At 40.0% G+C, this 26,075-nt stretch overlaps 4 protein-coding genes across 5 annotated transcripts; 2 read left to right on the plus strand and 2 right to left on the minus strand.

Annotated features, from left to right (window-relative positions):
• Nucleotides 1-418: 418 nt before the first annotated feature.
• pde12 (phosphodiesterase 12) lies at nucleotides 419-5,146 on the minus strand. The gene is made up of 8 exons (XM_067505515.1): nucleotides 4,270-5,146; nucleotides 3,269-3,696; nucleotides 2,680-2,785; nucleotides 2,089-2,233; nucleotides 1,596-1,674; nucleotides 1,395-1,517; nucleotides 1,078-1,283; nucleotides 419-705 (listed from the first exon to the last, which is right to left on the minus strand). Exons 1-8 carry the CDS (start codon nucleotides 4,836-4,838, stop codon nucleotides 586-588), a joined length of 1,776 nt encoding a protein of 591 aa, XP_067361616.1. The 5' UTR covers nucleotides 4,839-5,146; the 3' UTR covers nucleotides 419-585.
• A 787-nt stretch (nucleotides 5,147-5,933) lies between these two features.
• atp6ap1la (ATPase H+ transporting accessory protein 1 like a) lies at nucleotides 5,934-14,663 on the minus strand. The gene is made up of 8 exons (XM_067505516.1): nucleotides 13,939-14,663; nucleotides 9,283-9,305; nucleotides 8,785-8,861; nucleotides 8,347-8,415; nucleotides 7,987-8,141; nucleotides 7,836-7,886; nucleotides 6,827-7,064; nucleotides 5,934-6,345 (listed from the first exon to the last, which is right to left on the minus strand). The coding sequence occupies exons 1-8, from the start codon at nucleotides 14,043-14,045 to the stop codon at nucleotides 6,088-6,090; spliced, it is 978 nt and encodes a 325-aa protein (XP_067361617.1). The 5' UTR covers nucleotides 14,046-14,663; the 3' UTR covers nucleotides 5,934-6,087.
• Nucleotides 14,664-15,149: 486 nt separating this feature from the next.
• rps23 (ribosomal protein S23) lies at nucleotides 15,150-17,064 on the plus strand. The gene is made up of 4 exons (XM_067505950.1): nucleotides 15,150-15,257; nucleotides 16,266-16,425; nucleotides 16,516-16,636; nucleotides 16,881-17,064. Exons 1-4 carry the CDS (start codon nucleotides 15,254-15,256, stop codon nucleotides 17,025-17,027), a joined length of 432 nt encoding a protein of 143 aa, XP_067362051.1. The 5' UTR covers nucleotides 15,150-15,253; the 3' UTR covers nucleotides 17,028-17,064.
• Nucleotides 17,065-17,886: 822 nt separating this feature from the next.
• On the plus strand, nucleotides 17,887-25,833 carry asb14a (ankyrin repeat and SOCS box containing 14a). Of its 2 annotated transcripts, none has more exons than XM_067504903.1 (13): nucleotides 17,887-18,018; nucleotides 18,846-19,005; nucleotides 20,049-20,101; nucleotides 21,123-21,257; nucleotides 21,331-21,489; nucleotides 22,082-22,327; nucleotides 22,601-22,772; nucleotides 23,078-23,183; nucleotides 23,817-23,996; nucleotides 24,367-24,495; nucleotides 24,614-24,742; nucleotides 25,052-25,205; nucleotides 25,282-25,833. In XM_067504903.1, exons 2-13 carry the CDS (start codon nucleotides 18,866-18,868, stop codon nucleotides 25,455-25,457), a joined length of 1,779 nt encoding a protein of 592 aa, XP_067361004.1. In that variant the 5' UTR covers nucleotides 17,887-18,018; nucleotides 18,846-18,865; the 3' UTR covers nucleotides 25,458-25,833. The 2 variants fall into 2 exon arrangements, with proteins under 2 accessions (XP_067361004.1, XP_067361003.1); XM_067504902.1 differs by lacking the exon at nucleotides 17,887-18,018 and adding an exon at nucleotides 18,040-18,233.
• Nucleotides 25,834-26,075: the final 242 nt, after the last annotated feature.

A 26,075-nucleotide genomic window follows, 5' to 3' on the forward strand; every position in this document is an offset into this window, starting at 1 on the left:
TTTAAATGTTGGACACATTGTCTGTCTGTCTCTTCACGTAATTACTGCTGATAGTAAGATCAGGGTTCTTTGGGGCCATAACAATGGATGCAGGACTCCTTCCTTTTCTTGGCTTTTAATTTCTTTATTTTTCAGGTTGCTTGGGCTTGATATTGTGCTGCAGAATAAATTTGGGGCACACTGGATTGTGGTATTGTATGATAGGTAAAAATCTAAAAATGTCTAAAACTTTGTAAGACAGGACAAGTAAAAAAATGTTAAAAATCCCTATTTTTGACTAAACACATTGTAATTCTGACTTGACCAGTTTACCTGTATAGTTTTTCTTCCAACTTGCCATTTGTGTTCTTCTCTTTAAAAGGGTGTCCACAGCAATCAATATTCAAATCATTACTTTAAAGAAGCCAACACACCATCATTAATGAAAATTCATTATTGTATATTAAAACTTTAAATAATACAACGTGAACTTAATCACATTTTGCAGTTTCAAGCCTCCTTTGGTCTGAGATTATTTCTCTGCTCATCCACAATCTCTTAAGCATAGTTATAACATTTTCTTCCCAGGTGGTCGAAGGGCAGAAGTCAGGGGTTCCACCGCAGATCACAGATGAGGGCGATGTGGTCGGAGGGGTGAGCCACACTGGGCAGAGCCTCGTACGTGGTGACTTCTTGGTGACTTGGCAGAGGAATGACCTGCTCCACCTGCGCACACACACAGAGCAGGTTAGCTTGCTGTTAAGGAGATATGAGGAGTCAATTTAATACATCGAACGTCTAGGAAAAGATGATAAAACAACGGGGAAAAAAACCCAAGGGAAGAAAAAAAAGGTGTGAAAAAAGGGAGGCAAACAAGTAAGAAAGGAAAGAATATGGTAAGGAAGACAGAAAGAACAAAGAAAGAAGAGGGAAGGAAAAAAGGAAAGAATGTAGAAAAGCAGGACAGCGTAAAAGACTGCAAAAGTAAAGTAAGGAATAAAGGATGGATTAAGGAAAAAATATATTACTATGTATTATTTAATAAAGTTTCAGTACCTGTAGTAGTAGGACCAGCATTAGTATTATCAGTTTTAGTACCTGCATGCTGTCTGGCTGTATGAAGATGTAGTCCAGGCAGCCATGAAATCCTCCCACGTAGTTGGTGTAGGCTGGCTTTCCGCAGGCGCTCAGCAGAGGAGGGAAAGCAGAATCCAGCTCCATACTGCAGGACTCCTCGGGCCCTGAGCTGCTCCAGTCTGCATGCTGCTGAGGAATGACCACCTCACTGAGCAGTTGAAACACACCTGAGACATGAGGGTGAGACACACAATCATGACTCACACACTAAATACGGCTCTATTTCCAAATCAAGTCCACACGTGGAAGCAGGACACGGGTCTGATAGAGGCTTTTACCCGAGTTAGGCATGGAGTTGAAGTCTCCGCAAAAGACCAGCGGGGCTCCGGGTGCAACCTCGTTTATCACATGACTCAGGTGTTGAAGAGCTATGCCCATCTGGACCAAGCGAACATTCCCTCCTTCAAAGCAAATTATTCCAGTTTAAGCCTCTACTCTGTGACTCAGGTGTGTTTATACAGAAAAATTTGTGGTTTTACCTTTTGGGTGAAAGTACAGGTGGGTGTTGGCCACACAGACCCTCCTGCCAGGTTTGCTTAGGTCTTCCAACACACTGACCTGCAGACAAATGAGTGAGTCACAAACCTGACCGTTAACAAAATTGGAGCAAAAAATAATTTCATAATTTCATAAATCCTTGTGGGAAGCTCCATCCCATGTTTACCCATTTTAAACCATCATATTCATAAATCATAAACTGCCTATATTAGATGTTGCTACAGACCAATTTCCAAAACGTAAAAACTATATAGCTATTTGCCGGAATACATTTTAGAGCATTTGAAAAGCAGCAGGAATCTGAAGAAAATGTTTTGGCTGACATTTGAAAAGTCAGTGTTCAGGGAGGTTTCATGTAGAGTAACCTGCAACCTTCAGACCTATTTCTCTGTTTTGTGACAAAATAAGAAAACAATGAGATATGTCTGAGTCCACTCCCAAGTCCTCTCCCATTGAGAGGTGGTCCACTAGTACCTGAAGGGAGGTGGACCTCTGTAAGATCTTCTCCTTCAGGGCACTGTTGGCAGAAACCTTCTCCAGAAGTTTAGAATGGATGGGGTCAGAGGTCAACGCTTCACTCAAAACGATGTCATGGCTGCTCAGCAGCTGAAACTTTGACCTAAAAGACAACAAGTGGTCAATGGCTTAAATGAATGGATTCACTCCTGGATTTAGATGTGTTTCAGGGGCTGAGACTGTACTTCATACTGTACTTCGCTTTCTGTCACCTGTTGCCTGTCCTTGTGTACCTGACAGAGGGTTTGTTCTGCATTATTTGTGCTTTGTCTAGTTTTTAAATCAAAAATATATTTATAAGATAAAGTTAACATAACATTATATTAAACATCATGTAGATCTTTCCCCACATTAGATTAAGAAAGGTGGCTGTGTAATTTGTTGTTTATTTAATGAAGACAACACGAGGTCTTTGTGTTTTGCCTAAAATCAGTTTCTGCAGCGTTAAACTGATCCTCCCAACCATCCTACCCATGGCAAAACAAAACTTTCTTATATGTTTATAGAAAAAAAACAATGCATAGATACATAGATGCTGTCGGGCCTGACCTGCGGTAGAAAGTGGCCAGTCCTTCATGCTGCTTATGTTTAATTCTGAAAATGCCCTCCAGACCAAAGGCATCCAGAGCTGGAGTGAGACTGTCTGTAAACACTCCTATCAGAAAAGTCACAAAGCAGAGGCATGTATCCAGATGATAGTACTTAACAGAAGAAGATGTGAGCGTTTAATTTTTCAAGCATGGATTCTCTTCAGCTGATGACTTCAGGGTTGTTGCAATAACAATTTAAGCAATTTGGATATTGCAACTTTATGTAGTTAAAAAAAACAAACAAACACAAACATACTTGGCAAAACGTGTGTATAACTTGTTCTAACATTTGGTGGAACAGTTCACTCATTGCAGAAAATAGCTAATAAATGTAAAATTAACTGGTTGTAGTGAAAATGATGTTGGCAAACTTTCCCTTTCTTACAGTTTGGTCACTTGATTGGAGGGGAGCCTAAGTGGATGTTAAAGTGACGCAGGTAAAGTAACGCACTTGCTACCTAAAAGATAAATGAACAAATAAATGGTAACTAAGAAATGAATTTTAGTTAATTTCTTGTCAATTCACTAGTTTTTTTAGCAGTGATTACCTTTGTCGACCTCCTGCAGACAGATGATGTCAGCGTTGTATCCGGTCAGCTCCTTCTTGATCAAGTTCTGTCTGTAGTCCAGCTGCATGGCATAGGGGGCGCAGTATGGGTAAAGCACCGTCTTGGACAGTTCTGTCTGGGCGTAGACATCAGCCAGGATATTATATGACACCACCCTCATAGTCGGCCATTCTGCAGCTTTCACAGTGAATGCATGCCTGTTGTCAAATGTGCACACGCCTGGTCCAGCTTCCACAGTTCCCACAGAGACCACCTCCTTGGCCACACCACTTCGACTACCAGCTCTGGGGGTGCAGAGCAGTTTGAGTCGGCAGCCGATGTCCTGATTGGATGGGATGTGGACTCTCCCACATCCTACCTGAATCCAACTAGTATCCTGAGCTTGACCTTCACCAGCAGCTTCAGTGCTGAAATTTAAACATAGGGGAAAATAAGTGCTGGTTACTCCACAAATACTCAAATTAAATGTGAGGTTGTGTTACTTTATACTTCGGCCTAATCATCAGTCTAATTTGAACAAACAGCGTTGTGGTAAATCAAGATTTATTGTAGGCAGCCAAGATTTATTGAAGGACAACAATTCTTTTTATGCAATTTGATTTCAGTGTTTTCATCCTGACTTATCATTGGGACACTGACCAAGTAGTGTCCAGGGGGCAGCTTGTGGCTTTTTTTTTTAAATAAAGTGATCAGTGTCTTTATAATCTATGTTTATGCTTGGTTATGATCTTGCCCAGGGCCTTAGTTTCATCCCTGCTTTTTTTTATTTATATATATATATATATATATATATATATATATATATATATATATATATATATATATATATATATATATATATGCTTGCTTTGTTATTTTCTGCCAATTCGGATAAAGAAACATTCCTCTTGCAGTTTTTATTAAGTAGAATGTAAATATTTTAAATTTGCATCTGCTAAATGACTCATTTTAAAGGACACTAACTATTTCTGTGTAATTACCTTGTGGCTGGGATATTTGCTTTGTACCATGTGAACTCGCAGTCTTCGATGTTCCCAAACTCTACCTCCAGTTTGGGACATACGGGGAACCCGGCCAGCAAGGAAACCGGGAGCTCAACCGTGGTTAAGATGGGTGGGTTTCTTTGGACTGAGTATTTAACGTTTCCCACCTGCAGCACGGCTCCGTCCTGCCACGCCTCCGAGTTCTGGACGGTGTCGGGCACCTCATGCCCGTCGAGGTACAGCTTTACCACTACGGGCTCCGAGGCTTTACACGGCTGCTGCACCTGGTTCTTCTTCGACTTTTTAGCTTTCCCCTGGCTCTTGATGGCTCCGCTGGAGATCCGGACCAGAGCCTTGCCCAGTGGCTCGTCCTGGTCCCGCAGCATGTGCTTGTGGCTGCCGTCCAGAGAGAAGGAGATGGTGAGTTTGGGCTCCCCCGGTAGGCACCTCACCACAGCTGGCTGCATCCTGCCGAGGACGCGGCAGGCGCCGGTCAAAGTTCTGGGTGAGAACGACAGGAGATGTCGGGGAAACAGCGTGAGAGCAGCACAGAGGTGGTTAAACATGAAGTCCCGTCGGGGGGAAGAAGGCAGTTCTACGGTGAACGGCAGGCAGAGAGGTCACCTGGCTAGGGAGCCGTCCTAGAGCTAACGGTACATGGGTTAGCCACAATGCTAACTGGGAGAGAAAACCAACTATTTAGTGGGTTTAATTCAAAAAATAAACGACGCACGGACTTCAGAAATCAAATCAATGTTTTAAATAACGCAATACACTAGTATTTTAGCAGTTGATTAGTAGTTGGTGCGTTAGCTACATAGCTGTCAACGGTACTGAAATCCGCAGGAGATTCTTCTTCGTGCAAATCAATACGGCTGCTTGAAAGCCTTCACACGGATCACCGCCCCCAGCGGCCACAACGGAGACGGCAACAAACAATTCAAAAATCAACGTGGATGAATTGGTAAACTCTGGCCGCTCGGAGGTCAGAAGGGCCCCGGGCCAAAGCTCCTGTATGAAGTGAGTTCTCAATAGTCATAAGAGTGATGAACACATGAATGCATCAATAATAGGAACATATTCTAAACTTTGCTATTATACACAATAAGAACGTATGCTTTTGGTACTTTATGTTACATAATTTTATACTTTATGCTTTCTTTGATGTCTCATCGTAGTGCTTTTATTAAAGTGAAACATCAGGCTACTTCCACCATGAAACGGGACACAGAACAATAACCAAAAAGAGTAAAAATAACCAAAAAGAGATACTGGGGTCATATATTGGAGAGTGAGCATATACTTATTTATATTTATTTACAAGAGTACTCATTTTTTATTTCTTCCTCAGAGTATTTTTGAATATTGCCCCAAAGCTGATAAATAAATTCCACATGTGCCTTACCAAACTTGTTCAGCTGACTCTCTGGAAATCTGTGGCTGCAAACGCTAAAACGAAATCCTTCAATCAAATTGAAATTTCATTTTCCATTAGCTTGCACATGTTGACACACACTCGCAGTCATCAACTACCTCAGAAACACTGAAATGCCTCGGTAATCAACTCTGGTTGTACAGTACTTTCAAAAATCCAGATGAATGTACTGATGTTACAGATACAGAAAACAACTGCCACAATATGAAGTATTTTTATTTATTTTATTTTTTAGGCAAATTACAGAACACTATAAATACCTGTTTAGAAAAATTTAATCCCAAACCAACCTTATCATAAAACCAGACGTTTAGTGTCAGTTCTCTGCAGCAAACTGTCTCTTTGTGAAGCGTATAAATACTCTAATTATCTTGGTTGCACTACCGATATTTTTCCATATTTTTCTCAGTGACGTTTTCTACACAGCATTGCTCAGGGGTTTGAGGGTAGTAGATGTCGGCTTTGTGTTCGTCGTCACGCTCGATGTGTTTGAGGTGGATGACCATGTGCAGGGCGTAGGCCAGGACCAGCAGCAGGATGAGGGAAGTGATGAGGCCCATCAGTATGGCCGGCGTCAGGAAGGCGGTGCAGCTGCTCGCAGGAGCAAATTTACCAGAGGTGACATTGAACGCCTGAATCTGAAGAGTAAGTTGAGACATTTTGAAAGCCATTTAAAAACGGTGGTTTTAATTCAACTATAGAAAAGGATAAAAGTTGAATAGTGGAAAGTGACAGGTGCATAATTGTACAGTGTCACGGCATGTAAATGCTTGAATTTAATGTGATGTAATGAACATACAACATATGAGGGCTTTATCGTCATGGGACCTTTTGATTTAAAATAGATGGGGCAAGAATGCATATCAAAGTAGAGGTGCCAGTCATAGTAATGTGCTACAAAAATGTACAAATAGTTGAAAAGTAAAACACTGAGACTGCATAATTACTATGAATTCTTGTGGGGCTTTTAACTAGATCAGTGGCTTTCCCCAAACCTAATCACTAACCACATTCCCTAATACTATCCAACAATTTCTGGCTAATATCTTCTATGTCCTGCTAAATTTGCTAGTCTGCCATCTTTGCCTGGAATCGGATACTCCTGAAACAGACAGGTACCTGGAAGTCAGTGAAGGTGATGGCCCAGCAGCGAGCCTGCTCATTGCTGGGCAGCAGCAGGGCAGCATAGCGCTGCAGGTTGCTGACATGGAGGCAGTGGTAGGAGGAGGAGGCTGGAGCGTACACTTCACTGACGTTGAACACAGCCTCCTCAGAAGAGTTGTAGTGCAGAGAGACGCTGTCCACCGAGAACCACCACTGGCCCGAAGACTCGTAGAAAACATTGGACAGCTGCAGTCTGGGACAAAAGGGGAGGGTTAGTCAAACTTTTAGATTCATGGCCCATTAAAATAAAATAAAATCAGCAACATCCACTTTTCTCTTATCCAGCCATGTTGTCTCTGGGTGTCCAATGACCTTTTCAGTATTAAATGTACGTGCTTTCCGGCGCCCTGTAGTTCAACAGCACTGGTGGCGGTCGTTGGTAACCTGGGCCCCGACCGTTTCGGTATGGAAGTCAGATTTGGTGTGGAAGTTATCATTTCATTCCTGACACAACCCTCTGCACTTATCCAGACTTGGGACTGGCAAGAGGACACTTTGTGCTTGTGGTTGCATTCAGTCTTAAATGTACCGTCGGCTTTAGATAAATTTAGGCTGGTTCAATTAAAAAAATACAAGTTTCCATTTACTAGTTTATTGTGTTTATTGAACTTCAAAAAACAAGTTCAATAAAGTTGTTACATTAAATAAGCAACTGTTTATTTAGACTAAGAAGCATCTGAGACTGATCCCAGTGACTTTATGTATGATTCAACATGGTATATACATTGTGGGGGATGTAGGGTTTTAAAATGTATATATAAAAAAAAAAAGATCTTAACCCTTAATGTAAACATACATTAATTTGTTTGTTTACAATAAAACTCCATCAGGGGTTATTGAAATGCAAACATTAAGGACACGGTTTAATCTGTCTAATAAGTATGCACTTTGATGACATATCTCACTTATAATTAACATTACAAGTTTAGATTTTGGTGGATGATTGGCACGTGTTGGGACTAACCTGATGGACAGGCCTCTAAGATTGTCCACATCTCCAAACCTCATTATGAGCCTAATGAAGAAAATTGTCAGCATAATATTAAATGATTGACACTTTCTGATGCTTTTGAAGATTTCTGTACATCAGTCATGGAGGTAAACCGTGTGCATACGTAGCCTTGTCCTGGCGACAGACAGACTGGCTGGTATCGACAGGTGTCTGAGGAGAAAAGGTTCGCTCTGTCAGGTCCAGCTGCTTCTGTTTCTCAAAGCGGACTGAAAGTTTCCTGGCCTGGAAAAGGATGCACTGCTTCCCATTGGACATCACCTGGTGGGTAAAGAAACTGTTGTTATAGCTCCTCACTGGGCAAAACCTACTGTAGAATCCCCACAGTAAAACATCTGTATGAACCCCAAATTAATCACTTACTTAAGTAACTATAAGCTATGTAAGCATACGTCAAAATGCCTAAATGCTTTTTCAATTGTAACTCAGTGACAGCAGTTCGTTAACTGTCTGCAGACTACGTCACCTTCAGTGGAGGGAAGGGAACTTCAGCTCCTGCAGTCTGAAGTAACTTTCTTCGTGATACATCTGGAGCCTTGAGAGAAAAGGAGAGACATGCAGGGTGAAACCACTTCAAATACTTTCAGAGGAAGTAGGGGCTTTTGTTTGTTTTACAAATTACATCCTCAGAAACTGCTGAGCATTTTACCCAGGTCCTTACTCATATTTTTTTTTCATTCAGACCCACACCCACATCACAAAAACTCAGGGGAGACAAAACTCTTAATAGCAAGTCACTTTGCTTCTTTTTTCCGTTTAACTCATCTGAAAGAATTAAAGGATTTTTGTTAGAGCCACTAAACCACTATGCGGTGCTGTATTTTTATCACCACATTACGCCTCTTAGTCTAAAGTCAGTGAAACTATTTTTACTTAGATAAACACCGTTACTGTCTGTCTATACCTGCAGTAATGGCTCATCTGCAGGTAGCAAACTCCCCTCCATCCACATCCCTCCATCACCCCATGTCGTCTTTTCATCTGGTGAAACAGTAAGTAACAGCATGAATTATTATTTCATATAATAGCTCAGGTGTGTACTGTGTATTTTTAGATAAAAATGTAGTTTCCCTATGTTCCAGTTGTTATATTCAGTGGTACACATTTTGATGGGTTGCAGGAAGTTATACTCTTTAGTGTATGAGCGCCACTGTTACCTGCTGCAACATTAAAGTTGAGTATCACTAAATATAATGCCACAATCGAGTATTCTTTCTACAGGTATTAAGAGTTATACTTGTTGTAGGCATGAGTTTGATACAGGTACAAACATAAATGTTTTTATTTTATTGCTTACTCCTTCTGATTTTGTTGATCTACATTGAAGTGTCGTGCTGCTCCCTTACTTTAAAGTGTACGCACCTCTGTTTATGGGAAGTCAAGAGGATTAATACGGACGTACCTCTGAATGCAGAGACAGCAGTACTGTAAAGAGAAGCGACAGGGGGATCAATCAAAACAGATTAATGTTGATGATCATTTCTTCACATTTCTTTTTAACCCAAGCCCACCTTTTTTTTTGCAGCTTTACTTTCTTGTATTTATTGTTAAAGTAGTCTGTTTTCTTTAAGATTTATATCTATTTAATTCTTCTTTTCAACATCTTATTAAGTTGTTACAAATACCTTAATTAAGAAAATGTTCATATGCAGTACAGACAAACAAAGTTCTTTGTTGTGGCTATGTTCTAAATGCCTTATCTATGGTGAATCAGTTATTCCAAAGTTAATGTTAAGATACCAGAACAGACATAAATACTCACTTATCAATAGAAACAGGGTCTCATAAAACTAAATGAAGTGCTAAGAACAGGTACTAAAATATAATGTTGCATAATGACAGGTTTGAACAATATAGACCATTAAGGCTAAAATTAGAATGATGAAAGAGGTTTCGAGCACCCAGCATGCATCTGGTGGTCCAGTGACCCTGTGGATTAGTAACAGACAGAATGATTGGTCTGACACTAGTACTGAGAGGAGCCGATCTGACCCAGATTGCAGCCAGAATGAAACAAGACTCAACCTTAACCTCATCAGAGTAAATTGTAAACGGTCTGCACATATATACAGTAGCTCTTTTCTACCTTATTCCTATCAAAGGCACTTTACACTGCTTCTCATTTGCCCATTTAAAACAACAATCACACACATAAACTCACTCACAGACGTGTTGCTCAAGGATACTAGACAGTGACAGAAGGAGCCAGAACCAACCACCTTGGGATTGGTGGTGACTGCTCTACCTCCCGAGCCATAGTTGCCATTTTAATGAAACACCTCAGACTTAAGATAATAAACAAAACTCTACACCTCCCTGCATAAGGTGGATTCGTGGACCCTCAGTGTTTAAATTAATAATGCTCCAAAGATGGCAAAGATGGATTTTGGTTGGTTTTGTTGTGTACACACAAAGCCATAATGATAAAAATACATTATCTTTACATGTGGATTCACATAGTTTATATGAAGGCATTCTTATTTTCACATCCCTTTGAACTATTTGAATGCTGATGTGATGGCATTATGGAAGCTGTTTCTAAACTCATCTACAGGTGAAGCTCCTGAACAGTCAGTTTATCTGGGTCAGCAGGACTGGGCAGGACCACCACCTGCTAGCAACAGAACTGTCCCCTTTTTTTGTCTGCTCTGTTCCTTTGCCCTCTGTCAGCAGTTGTACTTCTGTCCCTGGTCACCTGGCTCTGTTCTCACCTTCCCACACACATGGAGGTTTTTGGAAAGAGGCTGATTGGGCACAAGGGCCAGACAGATTGGGGGGCCTGGGTCTTTGTATAACTGTGAATATTTATAACTTAAAAGTGACAGAGGTCAATGAAAAGAAACAGAATAACAGCAAAGAGACAAAAATTACTAATAAGGGACAAAAAAAATGACAAACAATATTTGAATAATTACGAAAAACATTTGAAAAAGGACAGACAAATGTAAAGATAGTAAAATAGAGACAGAATTGCCAAAGACATTTGCAAAATGACATAAAAGATGGAAAACACAATCCCAAAATCAATAAACGTGATGTGAGATAATCATATGTGGCTATTTTGTGTGTTTCTGTCTGGGGCTCCTAAATAGGAGAGGTGGGGTCCTTTGTGTCATAATGTGTCCATGCACACACACACACACCTGGTATGTATAGTTATTTTGTTGAGCTTCCAATGACCTGTGTGTGTTCCCACGTTAACCTGATTTGAACTGTGCCTCTCATCTGCAGGATTTGTGAACTCTGTTTTATTTTTTTGCCTAGTTTTTATCCCGTCCTGTCTGGACTCTTTGTCTGGTGGTGCTGGCTTGGCGTCTAAATAAGCCTTTCTGTTTTTGTGAAACCTTAAGTTAATCCGTTTGCATCTGCTCGCTCATCTTCCCATGTTTTTTCTGTCTGGACTAGGATCCAATCTGCCTCATATTTTTACATGATTGTAACACTACTTTTCCCACGTGCACCTGACCACCTGTTCACCTTTTCCAATCCCCCTGAATGTCACTATCCACATACATGCCTGTTTCTCCTTTCCCTCATTTGCCCCTCTCTACCTTTCCTAGTTTCATTATTGTTTAATGAATTGCCAGAGCATTGAGTGGACTCCTGTTATTGCCCCTTTGCATGTTTCCTGTTATTTACTGCCTGTGGCTTATTTTATTCATTTTTCTTTTAGTTACTTTACTCCACTTTCCTGCCTGCCTCTCTGCGTTTAAGTTCTCCTCTTGTTGCCCTGTGTTTGAATTGTGTTGCTTTGACTACAGTTGGGGAACGGTTGTGGGTTAGATTAAATTTTAATATTAACTCCTTGTCTTGTCATGAGTCAGGCCACTGGAGATTTTTTTGTTTGTTTTCTACTTTTACTCTGACTATTCATGTAGATTTTTCACAGAAAAATATAAAGTTTGTTCATTTATCTCTGTTGTGTCTGCTGTGGTCAGTTAGGCTGGAGCATCGTCTGGGTAGCCATAATCTAATTTAAACAAGCTCAATGCACACTCCACCTTTGTCCAAGGGACTTCTGCCTTTCATAGTGAAAAACATCAGAGTAAAAGTTGAATAAAGCAAGTCTCCTGTCCTCAGCATGAACCAAATGTATTTTAAATGTCCATTGTTTGGAAAAACAGACTTGTCAAATCCTCTGTGATTCACTGAGTGTCTGCAGCCAAAAACAGAGATTTAGCTCCTCTTATGTGATGGGTCAGAGCACAGGACTGTGGATTGTGGGATTGCATGGATTACATAATCATACAATCATGAGTGTATACACACACACACACACACACTTCATGAATGATGGGGTGGCTCTCGGCCAGGAGGAGGTTTTACAGCCTTTCCCTCTATTACCAACAGCTGCTGCACACTGTAAAAAACGACACACCAACAGCTGTTTATTTGAACTTCAAGTACACACAATGCAACAATATGTTCAGACTAGAGCTTGTGTCAAGGCTATTGTCAGACAAGTACATTTACATTTAGTCATTTAGCACTTACAAGTGAGGTACAAGGCAGCAAGAATCTAAGTCAAGGAGAAAACATCAAAGCATCAGAGTCCTATCAGAAAAGTGTTCACAGTTCACGAGATGCAAGATGCAAGAGTATTTTCCCGTGTTGGTAAGTAACTAAGCATGTTTACTCAAGTATTGTACATTGATTATTATAAATTAACAAGTAAGCTCCCCAAAAAATGCTTGAAATTTTCTGTAAAACTACAATAAGGTTATGGAAAGATCACAGCAAAGAAAAACGTCTGGAATCGAATTAAAGCTTTGGTGAAGATTTTGGTAAAGTCAGATTTCCTACACCTTCCTTCACCACCGTGAACTTCACACATTCATTTTCTGCTTTCTCTGAAATGAGAAGATGCTATTGGTTGAAAGCAGATGTATATCAAGAGGTGTCCTTTGGACACAACTGGGCAAACTGGGATACGGGTTTGTGTAATATTTTGGCTTTGTGGTACATTTATCAAATTGTTCAGTATTTTCCAGTGGTGGTAAGTAACTAAGCATGTTTACTCAAGTATTGTACATTGATTATTATAAACTAAAACCAACTATTACATTTTTTATAGATTATTGTAGATCAATAACCTATCAGTACATATTTATTTATTATTGATGTTTTCATATTAATACATCGATAGGTATAATTTAGTAATATTCTGAAATAGGCCATTCTGTATATGACTACTGTTACTTTTTACACTCAAGGTAACGGATTGTCTGTACACTGTTTTAATGATGCTTTTACTTAAGTACAAAACCTGAGTTTTTCCTTCATCACTGGTATTTTTAACAAAAAAGCTGCGATAAATCAAGTACAGGCTTTTTGTCCAATATTAAACCACAGGCAGACACAAAGACTAAATGATGAAGTAATTTGACAAATATAACAGCTCAAAAGCCAAACATTTGTTGGTGAAGGTTAAACCAGATCTAACACGAGGTTGGACTCTCTGTGTCTGCTGGATGTAGAGCTAGACAGATGTTTAACAGCACATAACTTCTTTTAAGGTGATAATACGCTAGACATTTGGTTATGGGCTGCCACTAATGTTTGTTTTAAACACAGATTATTTAATAAATTATTTACTAGAATAATTTCTTAGTCTTGTGGTCTGTAAATGTTAGAATAACTCACACTTTCCAATTGTCAAATATGACAATCGAAAATATCTTTGATGTTTTATTTGACCAACAGTATAAAACTAAAACATATTCGGTTTATTGTGATATAGAACTGAGCATAATAAAAATGTGGAGATTTGTTTAGTTTGATTATTAAAACTACTGTTTGATTAGAAGAATAGTTGCCAATTAACTTTTGATAGCATCAACTAATAACTGCTTGAGCTCAAGTTGAATTTTTAGCTTGTTCCACTGCCCCAAAAAGTCACTAAACACAAACACTATCAGTGTCCCCCCTTATGGGCCTGTAGTACAGACACATTAGTAATTGTTGAGCTGATTATGTCAAGAGTCAGATATTAGAGAGTCAGAAGAGGTCAAAATCATCAAAACTCATCAAGTTCACTGCTTTGTGTCTCTTCCCTTACCTGTCTGCATGTTGTTGGTGGAGACAGGTAGATGACTGCAGATGGAGGAGCAGGATGAGGACCATACCAAAGAGAAAGATGCAGCAGTGTTTCCACAGTGAAGCCATCGCTGTGGTGACCAGACTATGATGCCAGCACACAGTCTCTGCCCCTTATAATCTACTTTAATCAGCCCACTGTCTTTAAGCCCCCCTGACAGACTCATGAATCAGCCAATCAGGTCAATGCAGAGCAGAGTTGAGCAAGACAGGCTGTTTTCCACTGTATGTTTTTCATACAATTTTTTATTTTCAGTATGGCTCAAAATGTTTTTTTTTTTAGTTGACCGCTTCTGTTTTTTCTTTGACCCTCATTTGGACAGTTACTAAAAAATGCCCTTTCCCATATTTTTTACCTTTGAAAGTGTGTTTGCAGGATTCAGCACAAAATGTGAAATATAATAAATGTTATTTTTTCTTTCTGGTTTGTATCCCCCAACATTTGCTTTTTTATTATAGTAAAATAAAGTGGCGATAAAATAAAGATGTGAAATAAAGAGAGGTTTCCTGTCAAAGGATGCGTCACTGATTTTGAATCTTATTTTGCTGCTGTCTGATTAATGGCAACAGAAGTCGCTAAAACATTTTGTCAGCAATTTTATTATTTAATCGAGCATTATGCTCCCTATAAAATGTGCTCACCCACCAAACAATAATTTAGTTTCCTATTAACACGCAGCTTGAATTTTGATCGGGATTTATGATTTTTAGTAGTGGAAGTACTCGTAGTTTTATTTAAGTAAAAGGTGTATTACAAACTTGTTAAAATACTATACTCTGTTTTTAGTTATGTTTTGTATTGTTTAGTGTTAACAGATGAATATACGTAACGCACCAACAATGAAACATACCGAAGGCCTGATTGGCAGAAAGTGTACATTTATAACCATAAAATGTAAAGCTCAAAATTGCACGTAAATACAGTTGTTAACGATTTATGTATAGCCGACTTTCAATCTCTGATCATTTTACCTCGTTAGCGTAAATAAATTGAGACTATAGAGAACGTGCTGGTCTGACTATTATTTTTATACAAACCAAACCATATGTCTGATTAGAACGTATGAAAATTCTCATGTTTCTGTTTTATCTGTATTTCATTTAAAAATCTAAATGATAAAATACGTTTCAGTTTAGTTTGAGTAAACTTTTAATATTTTAGTCATATTTTCAGTCAGGCATGTCTCATAGCCACCCCCGGCGGGGGTCCTCGGAGTAGACATTGCAGCGGTGCATCCTGGTTCCTTCCTTTCCATCCCAGGCTCGCTTCTGCAATCATGGGTACGTCTATATCGTTCCTCTAAATGCAACGATATCGTCTGTGTTGCGATGATTGTTCACATCGGAGCTGTATATAAGTGGCTTATGAACAGTTTTTAACATGTTCGTTGTTTGAAATGTTCGTCGGTCAATATAAAAGCTCAGTTTTACGTTTGGCTTTATCCGCAACGTGGAGCGGCCATGACGCCTAATACATAAGCGGCATGTTAGCATTAGCATACTAGCTTAGCACATCTTACGTTCTTAATATAGTTTGGTAGTGGTGCTTTTTTTTTTTAGTATTTCTCTAAGAAATTGGGTAACGAAATACAATAGTCTTTGGTTTTATCGTGCCGGATAACATTTGTTTTAGTGGCGTGTAGCTGCCTGGGGCTTAGCCCTTTACAGCTTTCGCTAGTTGTCACAAATGTGGACGTTTTGGAAACATAGCGATATAAAACCCACTGAGCGCATTTGTAAGACTGTAAAGCAAACATCTAATCTGTTTGCTAATAAACTCTGTAAATCTCAATCGTTTGACTTGGCCAGACTTTAACATTAACTTGAATTAATCCTTTTCCCACAGCATCAATGCGAAAATGCACACAGACTCGCAATCCGTGCCCAGTGTTTTATTTGCAGACATCTTTGTCGGCGTATAGTTTGTGTAATCTGGTCATGCTTCCAATTTACCACTTTATGACTAGTTGTCAGTCCTGTTGCTTGTGTAGCAGTTGTCAGTTTTTTATAAGTGCTCTCACGTGGCTCTTGAAATGGTTTATGTTTCAACACAATTCGCTAGTACTCTTTAAGTGCTCTTGGATTTAACAGTTATGAAATATCTCAGAATTTTACAGTCAACAGTTCAGCTATGAAGCAAAGTTAACTTGAACTTTCAAATCTTAAATGTTTTTGTATTACAATTGTTTTTTTTTCTGCATCAGCATTGTTTGGTTTCAACAATAATTTTTGAAAAATGTTTAGTCTGTATTTTCTCTAACTTAATTTCATGTGGGTTGTTTCTTCCAGGAAAGTGTCGTGGTCTGCGTACAGCCAGGAAGCTCCGTAACCACCGCCGTGAGCAGAAATGGCACGATAAACAGTACAAGAAGGCCCATCTGGGCACTGCCCTGAAGGCTAACCCCTTCGGAGGAGCCTCTCACGCCAAAGGAATTGTCCTTGAGAAAGTGTAAGTAACAATTGATTTCCTGCAAATGTTTTCTACTTTATTTTTTTTTTTAATTTGGTTTAAATTTAACGTGTTGTTTCCTTTCTGCAGCGGTGTAGAGGCTAAACAGCCCAACTCTGCTATCAGGAAATGTGTGAGAGTTCAGCTCATCAAGAACGGCAAGAAGATCACTGCCTTCGTCCCCAATGATGGTTGCCTCAACTTTATCGAGGTAAACTGCTGCAGTGTGTACACATTCGAATAACAGCCAGAGACATGAATTCATGTACAATGTGCAGGAGAAGACAAAGCTGCAATTAGTCAGACTGGCAGAATTTGAAACTAGTCCCTGAATAATGTCTTTATTCTACAAAACCTGTCGATACGTAGATCACGTTTACTGAAACCATCCTCCATGTTTGTGTAAAGTATAATGCTTTGTCACTCATTTTCCTTCTCTCCTTCCTGTCCTGCAGGAAAACGATGAGGTTTTGGTGGCAGGTTTTGGACGTAAAGGTCACGCCGTTGGTGACATTCCTGGTGTTCGTTTCAAGGTGGTGAAGGTGGCCAACGTGTCTCTGCTGGCTCTCTACAAAGGCAAGAAGGAGAGACCCAGGTCATAAATAGCTGAAACAGAAAATAAACATGTTTTCAATTACAGATTGGTTGTTTTGTGTGCTCATTGACTCAGTCTAAGCTCCCGGGTACCTCACATTAGCAAGACTGTAATAATCTGTCAACCAAAGTTGTGACCTGTGTTCCAAAATGAGGTCTTACATGTTTTGATTGTAATGGTGTTGTGTGTAACTGTTTGTGTAGTGGTTGCATGGACAAAGATTCACACACAAAACAAAGGTGAAAAGCATCAGGCTAATGTTGGCTAAGCCTGGGGTTCAGGGTCTTGTCTAAGGGCTCTGACATTTAACAAATGGGAATCTAGCCACTGACTTATTGACTGTCTAACTGAAATTGAGATGGGTTGGAGTCTTGAACTGGAATACTTTTGACTAATAGAAGGTTCTAGTGTGCCCTAAATGATTACTCTAATTATTCTGATTGATTGTTGCATTTTCATACAAGATACTTATCATACAGCATAGTAAAGATCAGGCAAACTGGTAAACTTTTCCTTAGTCTCCATGTTGGCAAACTGACCACAAGGTCTGATTCAAGAGAATTTCAACTTAATACATTTTTCAAAGGTTTGTAGTTGCATTAATACAAATTTGTATTTCTAAACAAATCTGTTGGAATTAGTATACAGCACTGCCGAACTGGCTGTGTCTGCACAAGCATAGAAGCTGCTGCTAGGATGACCATGTTCAGGTTGCATACACATCTTTCAGGCAGTTGATCAGGATTGGTGGGTGGGGTCAACAGGGGCACAAACCACAATTTTTACCCTCTTATTCTGGCCTTGGTCCAACCTGCAGCGTCACTGTTGATCACCTGACAGCATAAATTTAGCAGGAGGGGGTAAATATAGTAACAGTTGTCAGATCCCCCATCTCTGCAGCCAGAGCAATGAAGCCACACAGCTAATACACGGAGGTCTAAGGCTCATTTGAACCACAATTTTTCCTAGTGAATTATTAAGACATTCTTGACAGACAGGTGAGTTTATCGTCTTGGGTAAGTCACACATTTGCAGCCTCTGCTGTTTAAAGGCCGTGTGAAACACAGGTTCACTGATGGAACCCGCAGGGCCATACAGCTCTGGTTTCTGTGGGGGGTCAGAGACCTCTCCTCCTCCTGCAACAACAACAGTTTTTTCATGTGCAGAGACTGCAGCTCGAAAAAAACAACCCAACCCAACACAAAACCACAAGGTAAAAAAAAAACTGACCTCATTTGTCACTAAAGAGAAGAGTTAAAATATTTTATTAGTCTGGTTTTGGTGATTACTTAACAATGTTTTCATTTTTGAAGCGTTTGTATCTTGCTATGACACTTAGAAAATATTCTCATGGGCGATTATTAAGGGGAGACTGCTGTTTATTTCAGGACGTGATCTAAGTTCTCGTGCCAAACACATTTTACACCTTGGCCTTCACACTATGATTTTTTACTACTGCATATAGATACTGCTTGCTGCAACTAGTGTCTAGATACTGTGGTCTGTGTCGGTTCTTCCTGGTTTCAGAAATAAACAGAAACAAATAAAAAAAAAAAAAAAAACAGAAATAAATGCTTTACACAAAAAAATAGTGAAATATAGAGATACAAAATAGGGAAAGTGATGGATTTGTCTGCATTTGACAGAAGAAACAAATGACATGCAGAGAAGGTCCCTGGACTTAAACCAGACCTGTGAGACTTACAAGCAGATTTTGGGAGGGATTTTGTGCAGTGATAGGGAAAAGTGTCTCAGACTTACTGATTACACCATGTTGTGGAATATGCTTTTTTTTTTTTTTTTACCACTTTTTGAATGGGGTCAGGAGCCTTTAATGTGGACAACATGGAGTTTCAGCGCTTTGGGATTCAGGAAGAAGATGATGAAGACGATACAGCAACTCAGTTCATGATTGAGCAGAGTCTGCTGGAGAGCAACAAACAGAGGGAAACCCACAAAGACTCCACCACACGAGGCAACAGGAGGTCTGTGTTATACACTCAACGGTTTGAAAAAATAAATCACCTTAGACTTAAACTTGGGAGGTCTGGCTCCTCCATTTACTGGCCTCCATTGCAGCACACATTCCTCCAGACTGGTGTCAGCTATTTTTCATTCGTTAGTTGTTAAAAAACATAATCTGAAACAAACTGCGTGTAAATAGGAGTTTCTGCCACTGAGCAAGAGAACTGCTGTGTAATCAAAAGTGTCAGAGCTGACAAAAAGCATCATTTGACTAACAAAAGTAAAACTATAACAGAATACAGAATAATATTGTTTGATAAATCGTTCAAATTAAGTGTTGAACAAATCCTCCAAATTCTTTAACGTCCAGTCAGAGAAAAAATAGTTTTATTTTCAACTGTGCAATTTGAAGTAAAATCAGCGCTGGAAGAAGTACTCATTTACTGACAAATAGCAACATCACAGTGTAAAAATACTCGGATACAAGTAAAAGTCCTGCATTTAAAGTGTGAAGTAAAAGTATAACTCAAAAAATACTTGAAGTATCAAAAGTAGAAGTACCCTTTTTGCAGAATGATCCATTTCAGTCAGTGAATGTGATATTAATGGATTATAGCTATTAATGCATATTTATTACTTTAATGTTTCAGCCACCAAATATGAAGCTGATTTTAATATTATTTTAATATTATTATGATTTGAATCACTGCACATGTGGCTTCCAACTTTATGAATATCACTCCACCAATCAACTGTCTTATGGTTTTATTGTATTGTTTTTTTTTTTATCGTTCCAATTCTAGAAAGTAACTATTGTAGTACTAGTTGAGTAAGTACAATATTTGTCTCTGAAATATTGTGAAGTGGCAGAAAATTGTAAACATATGTAATCAAACTGGGGTTCTGAAGAGAAAAGTTGGCAACAGGGCAAATAGGAATTTATTCCATGAGGGAATGAAATTGTTCAGTGTTGATCATCTTTAGTTATCTTGTCTTTTCTACTTCCCCTACTTTCTTTTTTGGGGGGAGATCGTTGTTTTTTAACGTTCTTCTCTCCTTACAGCTCTGAGCCTGACGCCACAGACAACAGCACGATCTTCACTGCAATAAGACAAGGTGAAACAAAGACTCTTAATGTTGTCATCTATCAGTCATGAGTTTTAACTATGATTTATCACAGCTTTCCCTGAAACATCTTCATTATACATTTTATACATTTAATGGAGTTTTTGTGCTGTTATGCTGCCATGTTTCTTCAGCAAATAGAGGGAAAAAGTGTCTGAGTTTAAAATGTATAATCAAATTTTACCTCAGCAAGTTTTTTCAAATGACTGCTGGATAAAAGCTGGTCTCTCTGTGTTGGCCCTGAGATAGAATGGGGACCTGTCCTGGGTGGACAGTGCACAGCACAGTTTTCATAGAACAGCTGGGATAAGCTGCAGCGCACTGTCTCCCTACACAGGATAAGTGCTCACAGATAATGCATGGATTTAGTCAAATGCTGCATACAGAACAAAGCACAATGATGGTCTTAACTTTGTAACAAGTCCAACTTACTTGTATGTGCACGTTGAGGTTGTTCCCCTCATTTAAAATATTGCTCAACCACAACATTAAAACCACTGCCAGGAGAATAACACTGATTATCTAGTTACAGTAGCACCTGTTTAGGGTGTACTGTGTTAGGCAGCAAGTACAACAGTCAGTTTTGGAAGTTGATGTGATGTAAGCAACTTTGACAAGGACCACACTGTGATGTGGAGCAATGGAAGAAGGAGGCCTGGTCTGACAAATCATATTTTCTTTTGCATCATGTGGACGACCAGGTGCACGTGTTGTTTACTGGTCCTGTAAATGTTGAGGCCTCTGTGGATCAGACTCCCATGGTGCATCCGGGCGACATCTCTTCCACAGGCTGCTGATGTCTTGATGTCAGATACCAGAGGTGTGATGGAGCCCGTCCCCAAAAGGGTCAGAGCTGTTTTGGAGCTACACAACATTAGGGAGGTGGTTTTAATGTTGTGGCTGATTGGTGGCAGCAATCAGCAAACGCAGCAGAGGCAAACTTCAAGTGGAGTATTATTATGTCTTAAACGTCTGAAGGCTTTAGTTATCAGTCCATCTCCCAACCCTCCAGGTCATGAGAAGGTCCTGAAGGATCTGTGTGACAAACAGAAAGACAGGTTTTTACAGACAGACAGCAGAGGTTGGATTCCTCTCCACGAAGCAGCAGCTCAGAGGAACCAAACCATCCTGGAGGTAACATACAAAGGTTTGTATCTGTCTGATACTGACTCCATGCAGTTTCATGTGTAATGAACGATACAGAGACTCCTGTTCTCCAGCTTCAGGACCGGACTCTGTGGAGTGTCGAACTCGCCGTGGTCAGACTCCTCTCTTCCTGGCAGTAGAACGGGGACTAATGGAAAACGCCTCCTTTCTCCTCAAACATGGAGCCCAGCTGGATAGCCAGGACCAGGACCAGGACTCGCCCCTGCTTGCAGGTACACGGACCAACATGTCACTGCTTGAAACCCTGTTCAGCTAAAGGCGCTTCCTGTTTTTACATTTTTGTTTTTGTGTACAATACTTTTGTTTTACAGAAACACGCAGTTTAGCTTTTTCCCCATCAACATACATTTAATAACACATCACAACAAAGTGAAAAATTGTTTTGAGAAATTTCTAAAGATCAAACACTCAGAACTATAATGCAGCACTTTGGCAATAATTACTATTGAATCATCCTGGGTAAGTCTATATAGCTTCCCACACCTGTGTGGAGGTTATCTCAGTCCTTCTGACAGATCCTCCACTCCACTCGAGGATTGGATGGGAAGTGTCTTTAGGTCTCTCCAGAGATGCGCTGTGGGGTTTAAGTCTGGGATTTTTCTGGGACCACACAGGACAGAATTGTAATTGAATTTTAGTTCCATTAATATCATTATTTGGATTAATTATTGTTGTTAATAATAATTATATTATACGTTGTAAAAGCTGTATTTAATTTTAGCTGTAGTGAACACTGACTTGCCAATACAGCTATTTGAATTTTGGTCTAGATTTACATATGATCCATCATCTGTCCCCTTGCAGCAATTCGCTCAGACCACATTGACCTGGTGAAGCTGCTGCTCCTGCGGGGCTCCAATGTTAATCAAGAGGGCTGCCACGGTCGCCGCCCCCTTCACGAGGCGTCGCGGCTGGGCAAAGCAGCCTCGGTGACTCTGCTGCTGGACGCCGGAGCCTGGGTTGACCCTCGCAGCCACTATGGCCTCACGCCACTGGCTCTCGCAGCTCAAGGAGGACACCTGGAGGTGGTGGAGATACTATTGAGGAGAGGTAACAGTTGAGTGCGGGGCAGTGTTGACTCTCTGCTGATCCTTTAAGGAACTACAGCACTATTGCTATTATGTCAGAGGTTAATTAACTAGAAAGATAAAAAAAAAATGTATTTATACACCAATACACGTCTGCAGAGTATGAAACAGAAAAACAGGCATTTCAAATTAATGTCAGCACAAAACTTTGTCTGTGATTCACAAATTTCTGTTGCCCGTCACTCAGTGTGGTGCAACATGCAGTGAACATGTGAGCATGCTATGTGCTGTACAGGGGCCGACGTCTTGTCCGAGGCACAGGATGAGGCGTCCATCTTGTACGAGGCGTCTTCCTCTGGAAATCCAGCTGTCATCAGTCTGCTGCTGGAATACGGCGCCGACGCCAACGTCGCTAAACAAACAGGACACATGCCAATCCACCGTGTGGCCCACAGAGGACACCTGCAGTAAATGTTATATTCTTCTCTTATACATTTACTACTTTGAAAGCAAAACCATCATATAAAGACCCCTGGTCCCTGCAGAGTTTTCTCTTTGGTGACAAAATGGGGAAAAGGCTTTTGATATGGAGAATATAAAAGCTGAACAATAAGAGGATATACAACACCTTAAAATACTATATTTACAAATACTATATTTATAAAAACTATAAATTAATTAAAATACACAATACAAAGAAACTTTGCTGTGTTCATATTGTATTTTGTCCGTACATGTCAAACAATTTTTGTGTGTGTGTTATGTTCTTCAGAGGTTTGAAGCTGCTGATTCCAGTAACTTCCATTGGCGAAGTAAACGACAGCGGGATAAGTCCTCTACACTCTGCTGCTGCAGGAGGACACACACACTGCATCAAGGTGTGTGTGTTCCCGTGGTCTGATCTTTAGATCTGCAGAGGCTCTATGCTGCTTTTTAATGAGAGATTATACGCCATATATCAATCTGAGACAAATAAAGACAAGTTGGTTTTCATGTCAATCAGCAACAGCGACTGTAAGAATCAATAATGTTACTACAATTATTGTAACCATATATGAGAATCCAGCTAAAAGATGCATCGTCTGACCAGTGATCAGCATATTTGTGTGATGCGTATACTTTGTGCATTCATACCCATTTAACAAAGACAGAGGTATAAATGAAAGTCATACCTTATTAAAGATTTGAACTTTGCACAAGATGACTGAACGGACAGCTGCAGAAATGCATGAGACTGTCATTTATACATCTAATAGCCAAGTTTAAACCATTATAAACGGAAAAAGACCAAAGATCTGGATTGAAAACCATTTTTTAGACTTTTTTGGAGTAATAAATAGTTGTTCTTTATTGATATGGCTTCTTATCAGAATGCATAAAGATGAATTATAAGCTCAGTAATATCACAATTCCATGTCTTTCATTGGCTCCACTGTGAAGATGGAGCCAGCGTTCACTTTCTTCCTTTGTGGAAACAAAAACTAACAGTCTCATTTATCTGCTCTCATCAGGCCTTGTTAGATGCAGGTTATGACCCCAATTACATGCTCCATCCCTGGGTTCGCCGCAACTATGATGACGAGAGGAAGTCTGCGCTTTTCTTTGCCGTCTCCAATAACGACGTGCCGTCAGCCAAACTGCTGCTCGAAGCTGGAGCCATGGCCAACCAAGACCCAGTCAAATGTCTGCAGGTGTGTGTGTGTGTATATATCCCTGTGGTTGTGAAGACAAATTCTAGCCCAATACCACCATTGTTAGGACATTTTGAACTGCAAAGGACTAAAAGGTTGAAGGATGTTGCCCATAGTGACAATGAAATGACAAATAAATGCGTCTTTTATATTCTAATGAGTATCAGTTCAAATCAAGTAGATATTTTCCAAAGTCGGTCTGTTTATATTTGACATTTTCCTGGAAAGTGCTTCTGTGATGTGTTGCATTGGAAGCCCAGTATCAAAAAGAGGGACTTTTGTATTAAAACAAGACTGAAACTTGAATTTGTTGATCCAGGAAGAAAAATAGTTAAGATGCTGTTGCTGACCCAATGACTGTGTCTCTAAGGTTGCTCTGCGTCTGGGCAGCCATGAGTTGATCAACCTGTTGCTGAGGTATGGAGCCAACGTCAACTACTACTGCAAAATAAACACGACGCACTTCCCCTCGGCCCTGCAGTACGCACTGAAGGATGAGGTAAACTGTTGTAATCTTTAAAGGGGTTTTGTTACAGGAATCATTGGCTTGGGAGTTGTACTGTTTAAAAAAAAAAATCTAACTTATATCCTTTAATTTGTCCTGCTGTGTGTGTTAGGTGGTTCTCAGGATGCTGTGTAACTATGGTTACGATGTAGAGCGGTGCTTCGACTGTCCCTACGGCAACAGCACCCACATCCCCGAAGACTACGAGGGATGGAGCAACAGTGTGATCAAAGACACCATGGTAACAAACAGGCTCAATCTTGATGCAAACAGAACTATCTCACCTCTTAAGAATGTCGGTGGACAGCTTGAGTGAGACCTCTGGACAAATGTAACGCTCTTCAACTGAAAGAGCAACTTAACGTCAGCTAGTGGTTTGTTTCACTGCTGACCGCGTGGGATCATTAGGTTTCTATGTTCAGACATGTCTGTTGGTTTTTCACAAAATTTCTCATCCTCTGCAGTTTAACCCGTCACAGGAACATGTACATCAACACAATGAGGTCAGAGGTCGGGAAAGCAACTAACTAATGTCTGTGTGTCAGTGCAGTTCTGCGAGGTGATCACCGTCTCCTGGTTGAAGTCTCTCTCAGGTCACGTTGTTCGCATCTTGCTGGACTACGTGGATCATGTGACCTTGTGCTCCAAGCTGAAGGCGGCTGTGATGGAACAGGAGCAGTGGCCCGACATCTGCAGGTTGCAAGGTGAATGAAATTAACGACCGGAACGGATGAGACACAATCACAGGTCTTCGTCCGTAATCGTTCTTTTCCTCCTCAGAAAATGTTCGCAGTTTGCAGCATCTCTGTCGCCTGCGGATCCGCCATTGTCTCGGCCGCCTCCGTCTTCGATCACCTGTCTTCATGAGCTACCTGCCGCTACCAAGGCAACTGAAGAACTACATCCTGTACCAGGAGTATGATCTGCAAGGCTGGCAGAGCAGAACGCTGCGGTGACGCAACAGTGAGGACAAAATCCAGTATGAACACCCTCCGTTTAATGAGTTTTTAACTTTAACTCACCTCCCACATCATTCACCTAATTAACAGTAAAAGCCAAAAGGAATTTTGTTTTAAAATATAACACATTTACTCCACAACAATTTAGGGTGAAATAACTGTAACATTTTCTCTACTACAGTCATTGGACAGTTTGTTACTTTGCAGTTAATTACTAATTGATGATGTATCATTATGGATGAACCACCTGTCAGTACATGATGTGGTTACTTAACCAGCTGCTGTTTTTGTTCTAACAAAGATGTTTAAACCTACTTTTTAAAAATAACCACTAATGGTTTGTGACATTTTTTGCTTTTAAAAATATTTTCTACCACAGAACAGTGAAATGAGTTCACAATACATTTTTTTTTTTACCAGGTTCTGATTATAAGAAATTATTGTTGATGACTTTCAAAGTAAATTCCCAGAAGTAACCTTTTCTTGACATGAATAAAACTTAACAAGCCTTGAATGTTTTGGCTTTCTGAGGAAACCTTATTTATGAGGCACATGTGGAACAAGTATTGACTAGTCATCACAACATCAACAGGTTTTAAAATAAAATGTTCTCAC

Source organism: Channa argus, chromosome 5 (assembly GCF_033026475.1).
Source record: "Channa argus isolate prfri chromosome 5, Channa argus male v1.0, whole genome shotgun sequence".
In the NCBI taxonomy this organism is placed as follows: Eukaryota; Metazoa; Chordata; class Actinopteri; order Anabantiformes; family Channidae; genus Channa; species Channa argus.